The sequence below is a fragment of a genome, unplaced genomic scaffold (genome assembly GCF_019419815.1).
Source record: "Pyrus x bretschneideri cultivar Hongxiangsu unplaced genomic scaffold, Pyrus_bretschneideri_v1 Contig32, whole genome shotgun sequence".
Classification (NCBI taxonomy): domain Eukaryota; kingdom Viridiplantae; phylum Streptophyta; class Magnoliopsida; order Rosales; family Rosaceae; genus Pyrus; species Pyrus x bretschneideri.
In genome coordinates, this window is record NW_025999635.1 from 2,387,985 (window position 1) to 2,404,863 (window position 16,879).

The 16,879-nt window shown below is 37.3% G+C and overlaps 2 protein-coding genes across 2 annotated transcripts; one reads left to right on the top strand and one right to left on the bottom strand.

Moving 5' to 3' along the window:
• The first annotated feature begins 5,211 nt into the window (after positions 1-5,211).
• Positions 5,212-7,598, top strand: LOC103936034. The gene is made up of 5 exons (XM_009345870.3): positions 5,212-5,823; positions 5,929-6,240; positions 6,336-6,687; positions 6,804-6,917; positions 7,031-7,598. Exons 1-5 carry the CDS (start codon positions 5,470-5,472, stop codon positions 7,144-7,146), a joined length of 1,248 nt encoding a protein of 415 aa, XP_009344145.2. The 5' UTR covers positions 5,212-5,469; the 3' UTR covers positions 7,147-7,598.
• Positions 7,599-12,355: 4,757 nt separating this feature from the next.
• LOC103936041 (glycine-rich protein A3-like) lies at positions 12,356-14,207 on the bottom strand. The gene is made up of 2 exons (XM_009345875.3): positions 13,721-14,207; positions 12,356-12,853 (listed from the first exon to the last, which is right to left on the bottom strand). The coding sequence occupies exons 1-2, from the start codon at positions 14,058-14,060 to the stop codon at positions 12,573-12,575; spliced, it is 621 nt and encodes a 206-aa protein (XP_009344150.2). The 5' UTR covers positions 14,061-14,207; the 3' UTR covers positions 12,356-12,572.
• Between the last annotated feature and the right edge of the window lie 2,672 nt (positions 14,208-16,879).

Sequence of the window (16,879 nt, forward strand, 5' to 3'; positions counted from 1 at the left end):
GTAAACTGTGAAGTGGCAGAAAGTTTATAAAAAGTTTCATTGTGAGAATTCGTTGATGACAGACTCAAAATAGTTAAATGGAAGGGAATTGTTATTGGCAGTTCAAATTTCTCATTCTACATTCCAAACTTTATATAACACTTCCCATACTTCCTAATTGTGCAGCCACGGTTAAGCCACGTCAATATTTTATATTTATATTGCTTTTTGTCTTATTATCTCTATATAAAAAAAAATTGTTTGGATGCCCTTCTCATCCTCTTTCATTTGTGCGGTCACGATTCAGCTACGTCAACATTTTATATTCCTATTATTTTTTATCTTATTATTTTTATAAAAAAATCAATATAAAATATTGACATAGTTTAACTATGATCGCATAAAATAATAAGAAAAGAGAATGATATTCAAACACGAAGTCAGACAACCTGCCTCCATGATTGACTTGTGTTGGACGTGCAAAAAGCAAATGTGAGATCAGCCGCACTCTACTGGACTAAACCCTGAATCCCTGGCCGTACATCTTGATCATAACAAATCATGCACATTTAGAAGACTAATGAATGATTACGCTACTACTTTAATTAACGACAACAAAGTAGGACTAATTAAATCAGCAGTACTAACCAAACGACATGAAATGTAGTGCTGTCAACAAAAACTTGGGCAGAATGGGAAGTCTCATAATTACTAATAGATCTGGATTCTCTTCTTTTTTATTTTCTTTTTTTCTCGCTCTTTTTTTATTTAAATGCTTAATATTAAGTTATATTATCATTTTGTTTTACCTTTTGTATAGAGAAAAAGAAGAAGACGAAGCAAAGAGAGGTGAGCGAGAGGAGCAGAAACAAGAGAAAAGAGAATCCAGTTCCATTACTAATTAATGTGGATAAACAATGGAGAGTGATTTTGTCTGACCGTAAACTCAAAAGAAAAACTAGCATAGGGTGTCCGTACTGTATGAAACCTGTTACAAAAAGAACGAGGTTTTTGTGTACTGTGATTATTTTGTGTTATGTTCCACTAAAATCCATGCATTTCCACTCAATATGAGAATTGTTAATCATATAATAGTATTGAATATTTTGTAAATTTGTGTAATGTCGGATTATTTATGCAACAGACTCCACATCCACTCAACATGGGGTTCAACCTCACTTACAAAAGCATGAGATCACCATGTATTATGATCCACCATATTTCACTCAGTATAAGAATTACCGTAACCAAACAACCCATATGGCGGCAGATCACTTGGCATTGCGATGGTGTGTGGAGATGTGTGACTTTGCTTGAGTTGATAGGCCCCCATCATTACTGGTTTATGTATTAAATAACTATGAACTACCATGCTCTCCTTAATTTAGTTGTGGTAGTGAGAGGGGTGACGCTTTTGCCTCTGATTGCAGCGTTTGGTTCCTTTTCATCCCCTTGCACTACCGGGTCTGATATTATGTTGCTTGCTTCTATGTAGGCTTCATTATATATGATATATTCCAGTTCACAAAAAAAAAAAAAAAAAAAAAAAAAAGAACAACCCATTTCTTGTAAACTAGCAATCATGGTATAATATGAGATCAGTGACATAAATTTTCTAGATTGCATAGGAATTTTGAATTCTTTATGGCCTTGGTTTGAATTTAAACTTGGGAGTAGCTAGTTTGCGTAGGTGATAACCGATCAATGTTGTCATTTCGTGAAGAATTGTCAAATGTAGCTGTTGAAATTAGGAGAAGACATTTGCATGACCTATTAAGTTTCTATATCAAGCTCTAGGCAGTCGTGCAGAAGTGGCAAGTGACTTGCTCTGAAATTGACATTAACGGACCTCGTTACTGGATCTAATTGAGCATACATAGCGCGAAAAAAGGTGTTTTCCGAAACAGCCTTAGTTGACTTGATTTTCATGAATTGCATTGGTTTTCAACCAGCGCCAAATATTAAAAGCATATAGTAGCAGTGGCAGAGTCAACATTTCATATGTGGAAATGCCTCTTGCATATAGGTAATTTAAACCAAGAATTTCAGAAATTGGAGTACTATGCAGAAAAATTGAAAGACCCTAAATTCAACAGAGAGAACTAAAAACATTGCACAAATCCAGAAACCCGAATATGAAAAATTTTAGTTACCAAAGAAATATTGCTAGAATAAGAAGGGAAAATGAAGACTACACTACAATAAGAGAATAGAGAGAAAAATGAGGCCTGATCTGAAACGAAAAAGAATTTTGATTAAGAACATACTTGAATTTACATGCAGTATCAACATTTGTTACGGTAGTAAAGGAGATAAAAAAGACAAGATGGGAGAACGACGATTCTGGTGCCACTGTATACTAGTCCAACATAAGAAGACTAGAATTCATTTGGTTCGTGGATTAGAGCATGTTTTGTGAAGTCGTTGTTGGAATCCAATAGTTGACTCGTGATTCTATTAAGTACTTATGAGCGAAGGAATTTTAGATTATTGACGTCTATTCTCAAGTTCTTTTATCCAACATATTTGAAGTGCTAATTTAATGCATTTAGTGCAAGAGTACCTACTGAAAATTTAACAAATTTGATTTCTACTGGTTGGTTGGTGAGCCAAACACGAAAATATGATAAATTGTATATTGTTCTGGTCACTGTTTGTCGGCCTTTTCGAATAGTGGTGGTAGATCTCTTCTGTTTAAATTTTCAAACATGAGCACAAGAGTTTAGTTAATAATATAAGTACAAGAGTTTTGTTTTTAACATGATTACAAGAGTTGCGTTCTTAACATAAACACGATAATGTTATTCCTATTAGGAATACGAGAGTTTCGTTTCTGATACAAACACGAGAGTTTCATTCCTAATATAAACACGAGAGTTTCGTTTCTAACATGAGCATAACAGTTTTGTTCAGGACGTGAACGCGATAGTTGCATTCCTAACATAGGCACGATAATTTTATTCCTAACTTGAGCACGAGAGTTGTCTTCCTAAGATAAGCACGAGAGTTGTTTTCCTAACATAAGCACGAGAGTGATGTTATTGACATAAACACAAGAGTTTCGTTCCTAAGTAGCATGAGAGTTTTGTTTCTAACATAAGCACGAGAGTTGCTTTCCTAACATAGGCACGAGAGTTGCGTTACTAACATAAACACGAGAGTTTCAGTTTTAACATGAGCATGACAGTTGTTCCTAACATGAACACGAGAGTTGCGTTCCTAACATAAGCACGAAGTTTCGTTCCTGACATAAACACGAGAATTTCAATCCTAACTAAGTACGAGAGTTTCATTCCTAACATTACACGTGTAACTTAGATACATGATGTTATATTAATTGTGGAGCAAGTAGGGGGGAGGAGACTTAGTTAACCTACGCAATGAAGCTAATTTTAACTTGTCCAATTAATGTAGAGATCTCACTTTCGTAGCGGTTGCTAGCTAGTAGCAATCATCACAAAAATAGTAACAAATTATGTGTAATAATATGTACTAATCGAATCAATATAATTAAGTAGCAAAACGACTCCAATCATTCCACATGCTAACTTGCCACCTTTGTTGTTGTTCTGTTTTGTTTTTCTTCGTGTCAAATGCCTATGTCTTGATTAAATAACCTCAAAACAAAGTATAAATCCAAAGCTACGTTCGACCGAATAAAAAAAATACAACAATATGTTTAGGTTTGGTTTGATATCACTGTGCTATCAGAATAAGCTCAGTTGTACTGCTTCACGTTTTCAGTTTTTTTTTTCACCCAAAACTGTGAAAATAAGCTATTTTTAAGTGTTTACCAAACACTTTTTTGAGCTCAGCTTTTTTTTTTAATACCACTTTTTATAAAAGCACCTCAGTACCAAACCAGCCCTTAGTTAAGTGACTTGAAGTAGGCAAAGTGACAAAAAGGAATGACGATCCCTAGGATCTTCCATTCACGTTTGTTCATCCTACATCGTGCAGTCAATTTTCATCAGGTACTGTTTATATTCAATTTTAAGTATAAAAAATTACAATAATTTTTTATTGTACAATGTACAATAAACGAACGTGATTGTTTATATTCAATTTTAAATATAAAAAATCACAATGAGGATCCTTGGACAAAAAGTGAGGCGAATTGGAACAAGACAATGCCAATTGGACAAAATTTGAAAACCCAGTCGCTTAATTGCAAATAATAAGAATCTCGACGGTGGGAATGCTTGAGAACATAAGCAGTAAAAGACACCCACAAATCTCTGCGGACTCTACTCAGTTCCAACAAACAACCCATTATATAAGGACAACCTTATCCACTCTCACTGGCACTTCGTATTACTATTATGTGTGAACTTGACATGCCATGAACGTAGAGCTTTGAATTAGTTATAAACAAATATAATCTAATTAAATAACTAACGTTACGTAAGTGTGTGATGGTCATACGAAAATTAATAATCATTGTTAATTATGGTACAAATAACGAATTTGAATACAAGACATATATGTATTTATATAATCATCGTCTCGGCGGTTAGACGGTAATTGCATTTTTCGATTTCATTTTCAATTTACATCCCTAAATCAATCACCAAAGTTGAGTGTCTCCGAAGAGACATATAATGATTGCATTGAAGACATGTAAACTGTTAGTAGCACTGAAAAAATCTCATTATACACTCCAAATTTTTTATATTAGAAAAGAAAAATACATTTGTGAAGAGTGTAAAATGAGATTTTTGGAATGCCAATAATATTTCACAAAAACATACATCCAAATGAATTAAATATAACTGTTAGATGATTGTTATATTAAATACATGTAAGTGTTATTACTGGTTCCACAATAACATCACTCAAGTCAAAATAGTTTTTGCACTCTATTTTCTTCCTCCTTTTCTAATCACTCAATTAATTAAATTGCAAAAATATGACAGATTCAAGAAAAAACTAGTACAAAAAAAAAAAAAAAAAAAAAAAAAAAACGAAGGTTCAAAAATAACTATACATATAGCTCGTGAGTTATTATTATTATTTTTTTTGAAAACTTAGTGCGCGAGTTTGCATAGAAGGACAAACGTCTCCAACCAATGGCCCAGTCTTTCTGTTGTTTGCACAATCCCAGCCTGCCCCAACCTTCCCTCTCTCAATTTTCATAATTTCAAATTTATATAATTGTTTTTAATTTTTTGAATTGTCCCAAATAGACCCTGAAACCTTAATAAAGGCAGCTTGTCTTCCACATCGTCCTCAACTCCCCATCCCATTCCCTTTCCTTTACTCTCTCTCTCTCTCTCTCTTGTTTCTCTCTCTAACCTTGTGTTTTTGGGGGTCCCAGTCCCTCCCAGCCTGCAAACCCCAGCAAACTCAACTGGCCTCTCATTATTAAATCTTCGCCAAGCAGCAACACTCTCTCACTCTCAACTCAATCCATCTCCTCTCTCTCTCTCTCTCTCTCTCTTTCTTCATCCCTTTCTCTCTAGCCTCATCCATTTATACGCTCCAGTCCGTATGACTCAGTCCCAGGACGATCCCGGGTTCTATCTCCCCTCCCACTTCCTCACGGACGACGTCGTGCTCCACAACATGGACGACAGCAACAGCTTCCGCGGAAACTGTCTCGAACCCCGCGCCAGATTCCCCACCGAGTTCCCGTTCGAGTCCGACTCGTCCGATTCCAACTGGGCCCTGAGTTCCCCCGTCGAGTCCGTGGTGGGCTCCTCCGAGACTGAGGGCGGCAGCAGCAGCGACGAGGAGGACTTCCTCGCCGGCCTGACTCGCCGCCTTGGCCAGTCCTCGCTGCAGCCGGCTCACCAGACCCAGAAGCTGTCCGTCCCCGACGCGTTCCCCAAAGAGAAACCCGAGGTAAAGATTTCAGCTTGCAACATCAGATTTATTTTCTGTTATACTGTTACTGTTTAAGATTTGGGAATTTCGAAAGGCTGACCGAGTTTTACTGTATTGACTCAGTGGGTCATGTCCGGGTCTCCCCAGTCAATTCTGAGCGGAGTCGGGAGCTGGTCGAGCAACGGAAGCCCGACGGGCCCGTCTTCCCAGGTGCCGTCCCCACCGACGACACCGTTTGGAGCTCAGGACGACACCTGGGAGCTGATTTACGCGGCAGCCGGGCAGGTTGCGCGGTTGAAGATGACTAACAGCCTTGGTGGAGCAACTGAGTTCAGCGGCAACCACGGCCGCCGCGGACTTATGGTGCCACCTCGGATCCCCAGTCCTCCCCAACACTCTGCTCCCGGTCTCTGCTCCAACCGGAGCTTCCCTCAGGTAGAAGTCGTAAAGCCCATTTCATGTCGAGCAAAACAGAGCTTTTTGATGTGCTTGTGTTGTGATCTGACAAGGGTGTTTTCGGTATTTTGCAGTTTCACCATGTGAGGCAGGAGAACCAAGTAAATCATCTTCCTTGGTCAGCTCAGCCACAGCAGCAACCACAGCAGCAGCACCAGCAGATCCAAACCAGAGGAAGAAACACTGCAGGTTACGAGAGATGCGGGCATGGTGTTAATTTGCCCCAATCAGCATGGCCGCCGCTGCAAGTCCATCACCACCACCAGCACCACCATCAAAATCAACAGGGACAGCACCACAATAACGCCGCCGTGCGTCCCGTTTTGCCTAACGGTTCCAACATCAAGAGGGAATGCGCTGGCACCGGCGTTTTCTTGCCTCGCAGATATACAAACCCTGCCCCTCCTGAACCTCGCAAGAAAGCAGGTACTAATTTGTAATTTTGGATTTCGACCATTTCGGTCTGTTTTTTTTGGTTTTTTAATTAAAATTACTTCGGGTCTTTATTTTGACATATTATGTTTGATTTTGCTATCAAATAGGCAGTCCAACTGTTCTACTGCCGGCCAAGGTTGTTCACGCTCTGAACCTGAGCTTCGAGGACATGAACCGCCACGCTCCGCCGCGTTTCAACGCCGCTTTGGCGCCAGACCACGGTAATTAAGTTCACAGTTCAATCCTTCTACTTCTGGAAACTTTGTGTTTCAGATTTATAACTCTGTTTATGTTCGTTCCTTAAAATAACAATTTCTGCAATTGGATTCTGCAGAGGCACTGGTGGCACGGAGAAACGCACTGCTGACTCAGCAAAGACTTGGATTAAGGGCAGCGGCCGAGGGGCCGGTAAATCTTGAACTGCGCCTCCCCCAGGAGTGGACCTACTGATTTAGTTCCAACTCCAAAGGGGCAAAAAGGGAAGAAAAAAAAGAGAAGATTATATAGAAATTAGGGTTTTCCGATTAGGGTTTTATGAAGGTGGTATTTTGGGTTTTTAATTATTTAATTAAGGAGATTCAAGAATGTGAGATTAGATTAGGAGCAATAAGAAAGATATCCAGGTTTTATTTGGAAGGGTGCTGCTGCGGCTTCTTTGGGGAGCTAGCTTTTAGGTCGAGGAAGATAAATTACTAGGAAAGATGTGTTCTTTTGTGTTGTAATAATTTGGGTTTAATTAATTTAATTTGTTCCAAATCCAAAGTTTGATTAGGGGAGAATCAGTGTTTAATTCTGGATTAGGGTAATTTAATTTCTGGTTTGTAAGTGAAATTTCACTACCCCTTTCTCTTGGGATGTAAGATTCTACTAATAAGTAATAAAAATTAGTAGTTTTCTGTCAAGTTCTGTTTACTCTTCTGGATTCTGTAATGATTTGTTTAATTGTGTTTAAGGGATTTGTTTAGTGGTGTATTAGGTTAATTAAGTTAGTCAAATCTAAAAGACTTGGTTCTTAACCAGATTCTTTTTATCAAGTCATTATTATCTGGTTATTTGAAATTTGATTTAACGGTTAAAGTTTTTATATTTTAAAAAATGAACTTAAATTTTAAAAGTTCGATGATGAGAAGGACTTGAAGGAAGGATGCCTTTCCGAAAACCACTTCACAGATTGCAGTTGTTTTCCGAAAAGCAACACTCAGCTGAACATGGTTGGGGCCCTCCTAGAGCTGTACTATATGGTTGGTTACAGTTGGTAGCACATTACAATACTATTTCTTTACAACTCTATTTCAGTCAAAAAAACTGCTCGGCGGGAAGTGATTTTTGCACGTTCATTCTCTTTTCAACATTAAGAACTGAAATGAATTAAGTGTTTGTTTGAAATATCCATGAGCGTGTATAAAGAGAAAAACAAACGAAGAAAAAAAGTGTTCGGAAAATATCTACCATACTTTCTCTCCTCGTTTTGATGATGCAAACTCATCGATCTAATTGTTATTGTTCGATTGTTATGGTAATCGACTATTATTCAATTTAATGGCAAAACGTAAATATAAAATAGATCAAGTATTTTTCACTAACGTTATCGGCTGTCGGACGACTAAATCTGAGTGCATTGGAGCTGAAGGTTGCACACTTTGGCATTGCCAAATTTTTTAAATAATGGAGTCATGATTTCGAAAAAACATAAATTCATGGACCATTTCATCGAGCACTTGACGTTCACTTGTCGATTCCTGCCGACAAAAGCTTACACCAACGTATGTCGACAATTACTATGATCAATAGAGCCTTGTTAAAGGCGGTTGTAGGAAACTGCCAACTAATGTTGAAGACTAACAAGCTTGTTAACTGAAGCATTTCATCAAGCACTCGGTTCACACAATAAAGTTAGTCGCACGCAAGAAGAGAGAAACGGAAAATAGAGATGTTAAAATAAAACAGAATTAGGAGGAAGAAGTTATGACTTAATTCGCCGTAACCATTTACAGGGGTCAAAATATAAATACACAGTCAATTATACATGATAATTTTGAGAGTTGTTGAGATCATAGACAACCAATGACTCTATATTGACTCATCACAGTTGCACGCACGAGTGAAGGCCTAATGCGTGCCGGCCATTGGGAAGACACAATGGATGATATGTGCCTACCATTCTGCCATAAATATCTTTGGAATTTAAATCGCTATACACCAAGTCAAATATATTCACGGAGCTGTGTTTTTAGCTTCAGCGTGAAGGTTTGAACTTTTTGCCGTACGTTGCTATCCTCATTTTTTGATTTCCTTGGACCCACACGATTTCTCTGCGTCTCTCTCACTCTCCTCCTCCATCCTCCACTATTTTCCCCTCCATGTTTGTTGGCAAATTAACACAAGCCATGCCTTCATAAAGAAGAAAAACTAACATGTATTCGGGAAGTTCAGCGGCATTTTAAGCCTATCACGTATTATTTAGTGTTTTAATGAGTTTATATAGTTGTCATATGATTTGTTCATAAATCATCTTGGTGCATGTGTTGCATACAAATTCTTTTTTATTTTTATTTTTTTTTATGAAGATTTAAATGGAGTAGATATTATTTCCTTGTCATATTTATGTTTTCGGACTTAAATTAGTGCCATACATTATGTCATATTCAACCAATAATAAAACCTGATCAATGATTTAAATTTTTGGTCTAACAACATAAATGTCTTGTACTGCTATAGTTCATGATAAAACTAAACATAACAAATTGTACGACGAGATAACATTTTGCAGTACCATGAATTATGGAACATTATGGTTATATGTTTTCTTTAGTGAAAAGTGAAAGGTAAAGCCTGCCTCGAGGCAGTTCAAATTTAGACCCACTAGCTTCATATCATAAAGTGAATTAGCAGCTTGACCGGTTCATAAAATTTCACCCTTGCGTTTGCACAGTTTTGAGTTGAAATGCTTCTGTGAATCTTTTCGGTCTTCGGAAAGGTGGACTGCCATGGCGAAGCCACCAGTTGATCTTTTTTTTTGAAAAAAAAAATAATTTATAAACAAACTATTGTCATGCCCATACCTTGTATGACAAGATCCAATGCTCCCTTTTTCCTCTTAAAACTAATTTTGTTGATTAAAACAGTGAAAGGGCTTGGCTGTTTTTACTTTCCTTAACCTAACCTATCATTAAACAAAAACAAAAATATATAATTAACTTAAGTAACCAACTCTTTTACATGTCACGACTGTCGTTAATGTAAGCAAATCAAAGGAGTCGCCAAGCTGGCTCAACTACTCTCAAATCTCTACTTTTTTTTCCCCTTTTTAGCCCCCTCTTACTTGGTCGAATAGTTTTGTCGGCTCAAGTTTTCAATAGTTAGGCGAGCGTGACAACAACATTTTCCAAAATACCTGATCTTTGAGACATATCTATCCCAACTCCGTGCCTTCCCAGTAGAGGTAGAGAATCTAGAGATGAATGTGTAAAAGAAGGCAATATAATGATAATGATTTTTTTTTTTTTTTTATTCAAATCAAAAGAGCGATTGAATTAATAAAAAATGAAGAACTTCTAACCATCTAGCTATCCTAGAATAAACATAAACCAATTAGATGGAAAAAAAGAGGCTAGAGAGTTATTTGATGAGTCAACTATTCCCTTATATTATGATTTCATCTAATTTTATGAGCGTCTCACTCAGTGTGAAAGTTGCTCTAATCAGACAGCTTTATCAAATATTTTATATGGAGTAAGACAGTTTGTATTTGCAAACTCAACCTTTGTGTTTCTACACAACCAAATGAAAATTAAGAAATTGTGAAACTTAAAAGAACTTTTGGAGTGTAACTGTAACACCGACTTACTCCGGCACATATTATAATGAGTTATATAGTATCAATTATCAAATAAATGACTTAGGTTATCATAAGTAGGGGGAGGTCATAAGTCAGAGAGTACAATTGGACCTTGGTGTGCTTTAATTTAGTAGAGTCTTTTGATGAGAAAGCCTTGTTTGCTCTCTAAGAAAAAAGAAAAAGAAAAAGAAAATAATTTCGTGACTTTGCCCAGCAACCAACCAAGCCTATCAAGCGTCATGCGATTAGAAGGGACTGTCATGTCAGCACATGGTCTGGCCCATATCCAGCCGTCAATCACGTTGTGATGGGTCCAACTTTGGGCCCGATCAGCGCCCTGGATTTGTTTATACTTTAATTTCCGTTGATGACAGTTATTATTAACGGTTGCTTCAAAGACACACATCCCTTGCTTTATCACAATCATTATGATTTTTTTAAGAGATGTGCTATCCACACACCTTAAATTACTTCTCACATATCCTTTGTTAATTTTTGTCCGTTGATATTCTTCAATTTATCCGATCCGACGACCGAAAATTGAAAAGGTGTGTGGGAAGTAAAATGGAGTGTATGGATATCACACTTCTTTTTTAATACATACGTTTCTCTAATTCAATGATCGTTAAGTCGAGAAATTTTTTAGTGTGACAGTCTCATCGTCACGACGTAGACACTAAATTATCAAACAATGGCACGAGTGATGAGTGGCGCGTTACTTGCTAATCATGTTTGTCGATATTTGCTTTATCTTGAATAATGAAAGTTTGGCATAAATATCCAAGGGTTTTTTTTATTTTGGGGTAATTTGGGCACATAAAGATCAAAACAAAGATACTTTTGGGTTTTATTGCATAGGCCCAATGGGCTAGGACTTTGGGTTTGTTTTGTTGATCATAGGGCTTTCGAAAAAAAAAAAAAAAGGAAAAACTTGATATAAGTTCAATTTTTTTAGCCCATAGTAGAAATATTCCAATTTATTAAAATAAGTCTAATTCCTTAAATTTAATTATTTAATTATCAATAATTATCTATTCAATGATAAGATTTATTATAAAAATCAAATTTCTTCTTAATTATCTCTTTGATTATTTTTTTTTCTTTTTATTTTTTATTATTTCTTGTTCTTCCCCCTGCTTTAAACCCCATTTATAGATTTTATTTTTAATTTTTATAATCAACCTATATCACAGGTTAATTATTTTTATGTATCTATATGACAAATTCTTTTTTATAATCAACGTGTCACAAATTAATGTGTCTTGCTTGTAGGTATATTATGTTTTTTCCTACTTTTTAGTTAGATTTTATATCTCGCTTACATGTATAATATATATTCATATATTTGTTACTTGAGTTAAGGTAGAATGTTTTGTAGATAATTTATGTTAGCATATTAGTTTTTGTTGTTGTAAGATATTAATTAGATTTTTTGGAGTTGAAAAATGCATAATATTAGAAGATTTTTAATATTTATAAAAAATATAAAATGAGTATAAAAGAAATAAAAACATGGAATTAGATAATTGAACTCACTCTTAAAAACCATCTATGTTTTTAGACCTAGATCTAAAAGCCCCCAAAAAAAAACTAGCAAGCGTCTGTTTGAACTTGAAAAACCATCCCGCTCATAAGCACTTGCTATAAGCGTTCTACGTGATCAAACAATTATAAAATTTGGATGACCAATTTTACGTGGATGATCTTTCAATGCGAACCTAAAATGTGTAAACAAGTTCTAATCGTTGAAATGCATTATAAACAATAACGACCCAAAATGGATAACAGAAACAAAGCCAGAATTCCAAAGACAAAGGCGAATGTGTAAAACTCAGACATAAACAATCGCATTTCTACAAGAAGAAATAATAACAATGCGGGTCAAATGGCCAAGGAGTCAACATATATAGAATCAAAGTCATAAGGAAAAAACAGATGGTTCAAATTCTGCAGAATTAAACACATAACGGACTTCCATCGAACCACATATCGTAATTGACAGCTTATTTATTTATCCATAAGATCAGTATGATACGCATCACTTCCATTTCTTGAACTTGCCTCCACCGTGCTTGCCGAACTTGCCTTTCTTATGCTTCCCGAATTTCCCCTGCTTGAACTTGCCATGCTTCCCGCCATGTGATGCAAAGCCGTGACCAACATTGTGAGCACCATAACCGCCAGGAAGCATACCATGAGAACCATAAGAACCGTGAGAACCTTGGCCATGCTGACCACCTTGAGTGAGATGGTGAACACCAGCAGCAGCTGCAGCAGCGGCTGCACCACCAGCCAGCAACGTCCCTACGCCATGGTGTCCTGAAGAGATAAAATAGCACAAGCACTCAGAATCAAACTGACACATGAAGACATGTAGAGAAATAAACTATGAAACTTTGAGAGTACAGAGAACAGCTCCACAAGCTAAGAAAACTTTAAATCCAAGTACAATTACAACCCTAATCAGCTGATAATCACAAGGCCTAAGTAATCATAAGAGGAGACTAGACATATGACTGTGAGCACTTCATATGACTAGATGGACATTTATGCACTAAGATCATTCCGACATTATAGTTCCAAGGAACTTAAGACTCGATTGTTAAAAATGCACTATAAAAACGCCGCCAATGAACTAGTTAAGCACTGGAAAGCTACCAATGCAATTCAAAGACACTAAACGAATCACTTTCAAATGACACATTTCAAATTCTCATTTCAAAGTCTCTCCAACGTACTGCATATTTTTGTAGCGCATTCAACAAATTTAGCCCGAGTTCCATCGAAATTTAAAGTCCTTCGTCCAATCACACCATACAACAACAACAACAAAGCCTTTTCCTACTAAGTAGGATCGGCTGTATGAATCCTAAAACGCTATTGTGCTTAGTTCCACCATAAAGAAGAAAATTCTTTGATAACAAAAAATAGGGTGTTGTGTTTCTACTCGTGCCTCCCGGGTTGGGGTAATTTGAAACTTGATTCTCTTTTGCAGATCATAACATATTAAATTACAAATTAATAAAACATGCATACTAGGGTAACAAAATCATGTGTTATACGTCTCGCAATATATAAAGCACATCAGATCCAAAACTGTGGTAATTAAGTTCCACCAATATTTCACCGATTAATCCATCAATTCACATAAAAATTCATACGAGATCGGGAAAAAAATAGAATTACCAGATGAGCCCTGATGGCCAGGCTGAGGATACCCAGACGGTGGGTACCCCTGTTGAGGCGGGTATCCTTGGGGAGGATATCCCTGCTGCGGCGGGTACCCTTGCGGTGGATATCCACCCTGCTGGGGCGGGTAACCTTGTGGAGGGTAGCCGCCCTGCTGGGGAGGATAGCCGCCGTGCTGGGGCGGGTAGCCGCCTTGCTGGGGAGGGTAGCCGCCGTGTTGGGAAGGGTACCCATGCTGAGGCGGGTAAGAACCTCCTCCGAGTCCGTGTGCAAGTTGACTAAAAAGCCCCTTGTCTGCTGCTTCGTCTTCGTGCTGCTTGTCTTTCCCACCGCCCATTTTTTTGTTCAGTAGAAAACCAAATGAAGAGGAAGAAATAAAGATCTGAGATGCTGGACAGATGGAGTAGCGTCCCCTCCAATTTTATATGGGTTATCGTTTTTGCTATATTGATGGGACGCGGTCTCTCCGCGCCTTCCTAAACTGGTCGTGATCGGACGCGGCAAATATCTTCTCCACGCGTCGGCTCCCTTTTACTTGGGCCATGCGGTCCATTATCCATACATACCCATCATCCTTTTGTCTTTCTCCACATAAGAACTGAGCTAAAAATTCAGGTCCTTGAAATTTCTCAAACAGTTAAAGTTATTAAATTTTTTAATAGGATCTCCTATTTTTAATCGTTGGATTAAATTTCAACGGTCCGGATTTTGTGCTCAGTTAGCTCAGTAGAAGGGATCCAAAGAGGATGCCCTTCTCTCTACATACGCAATAATTTTGTCAACTCACCCACTTACAAAAACCACAAGGAACTTGATTTTTACTAATTTTTGTAAGTACTAAAACTAAAACGCAAATCACGTGATGCATTATTTTATGTATTGATATGTTAATTTTTAAATTTATTAATAAAATATTTATTATAATTTGAATGAAATAATAACTTCACGTGAACGTATTTCAAGTACACTAATAAATTACTTACTTTCTTACCGTAAAGATTGAATCAAGAGAGAATCAAGAGAAAAAAGAAATAAGAAAATTAAAAAACGTGCAAAAAGAGAATATCGTTATCCAAAACACATATATCTCTCCACTTTTTTCTTATATATTTACTCATCAAACCTATAATTTGTCGGAAAAATGACTTCAATGCATAAGTGAGGAGAGTTGACAAATGACTCCAATCCACTTGTTCGTGAACGTTTCTCACTATTATTAACAGTTGTCAACAAATTACAATAAATATGTATTTATATTATTTTTCTTGTAGATTTTTAAAGGACTAATGAATTGATGCTTGAATTCGATTAACATACTGATTTTCTTTTTATGTTGATACCAAATTCAACCCAAACAATTAGAACATGTAGAAAAAGGTATGTAGGCTAAAAATTATATTTGTTATTGATACATGAATGTGGAAAAATGGAAGAGAATGCAAATGGAAGAGAATGCTTATGGAAGAGAATGCAAATGGAAGAGAATGCTTATTTTTTCATTATCTTTCTCTACAAGATTACAAGGATATATATATACATGATACAAATGTGTAGGTAGGACAAGGTAGCCGTCCTAGTGTGTAGGTAGGACAAGGTAGGACGGCTGTAGGACGGCTTGACGGCTGTAGGACGGCTAGTGTGTAGGTAGGACAAGGTAGGACGGCTGTAGGACGGCTTATTCTTCCAATAATAATATTATATACAATTACACAAGGACTCCAACCATATTCCTTATTTGTCTAACACTCCCCCTCAAGTTGGAGAGTGGATGTCAAGAACTCCCAACTTGCGTAACATACCCGAAAACTTTTCTTTCCCAAGAGGTTTGGTAAACAAGTCTGCCAACTGTTGTGCCGTACCCACATGCTTGGTCTCTATTGTGCCATCTACAATCTTATCTCGTATAAAGTGACAATCCATCTCAATGTGACGAGTTCGTTCATGAAAAACAGGATTGGCAGCTATATGTAACGCTGCTTGATTATCACAAAATAAAATGGAAGGACCATCCAAAGGAATGTTCAAATCCTTCAACAAAAAACGAAGCCAAACTATCTCGCAACAAGCACCTGCCATGGCCCTATATTCCGCCTCTGCTGAAGAGAGCGAAACAGTTTTCTGTCATTTCGTCCGCCAAGAAATCAAAGAACCGCCCAAGAATACACAATACCCAGTAGTCGAACGGCGAGTGATAGGGCAACCTGCCCAATCAGAATCACAAAAAGCAGTTAACTTGGTCTGGTTGTCAGAACGAAATAATAAACCTTGACCTGGAGTAGCCTTCAAATAACGAACAATACGAAGCGCAGCATCCATATGAGATATCCTTGGCTCGTGCATAAAACGGCTTAGAACATGCACAGAATAGGTGATATCCGGCCGAGTGATAGTGAGATATATTAACCGACCTACTAATCGTCGATACTTTTCAGGATCCTTGAGAAGTTCTCCTTTATCAGATAATTTTGTGTCATCCATAGGAAAAGCAATGGGTCGTGCTCCCAAAAAACCATAGTCCTTGAGAATCTCTAATGCATACTTGCGTTGAGAAATATAAATCCCTTGTTTGGAACGAGAAACCTCAATACCCAAAAAATATTTTAAATCACCAAGGTCTTTTATCCGAAAATGATCACGGAGAAAAGACTTCAGAGAATTAATGACACTAGCATCATTGCCTGTAATCACAATATCATCCACATAAATGAGCAAAGCTGTGAAAGAAATACCACACTTTTTAGTGAACAATGAATAGTCAGCTTTGGATTGTTGAAAACCGGCAGAAATGATGGCACTAGTGAATTTGGCAAACCATTGGCGAGAAGCCTGCTTAAGACCATAAAGTGACTTGTGAAGGCGACACACAAGATTCTCCCCCTGTCGCCGAAGACCAGGAGGAGGAGACATATAGATTTCTTCATGTAAGTCACCATGTAAGAAAGCATTATTAACATCAAGCTGATGAAGAGACCAAGACTGACTAGCAGCAAGAGCAAGAAGACAACGCACCGTAATCATCTTAGCAGTAGGAGAAAAAGTGTCATGATAATCAATACCTTCAGCCTGAGTGAAGCCTTTAGCAACGAAACGAGCTTTGTAGCGGTCAATAGAGCCGTCGGAATTGTGCTTGAGTTTGTACACCCACTTACAACCAAT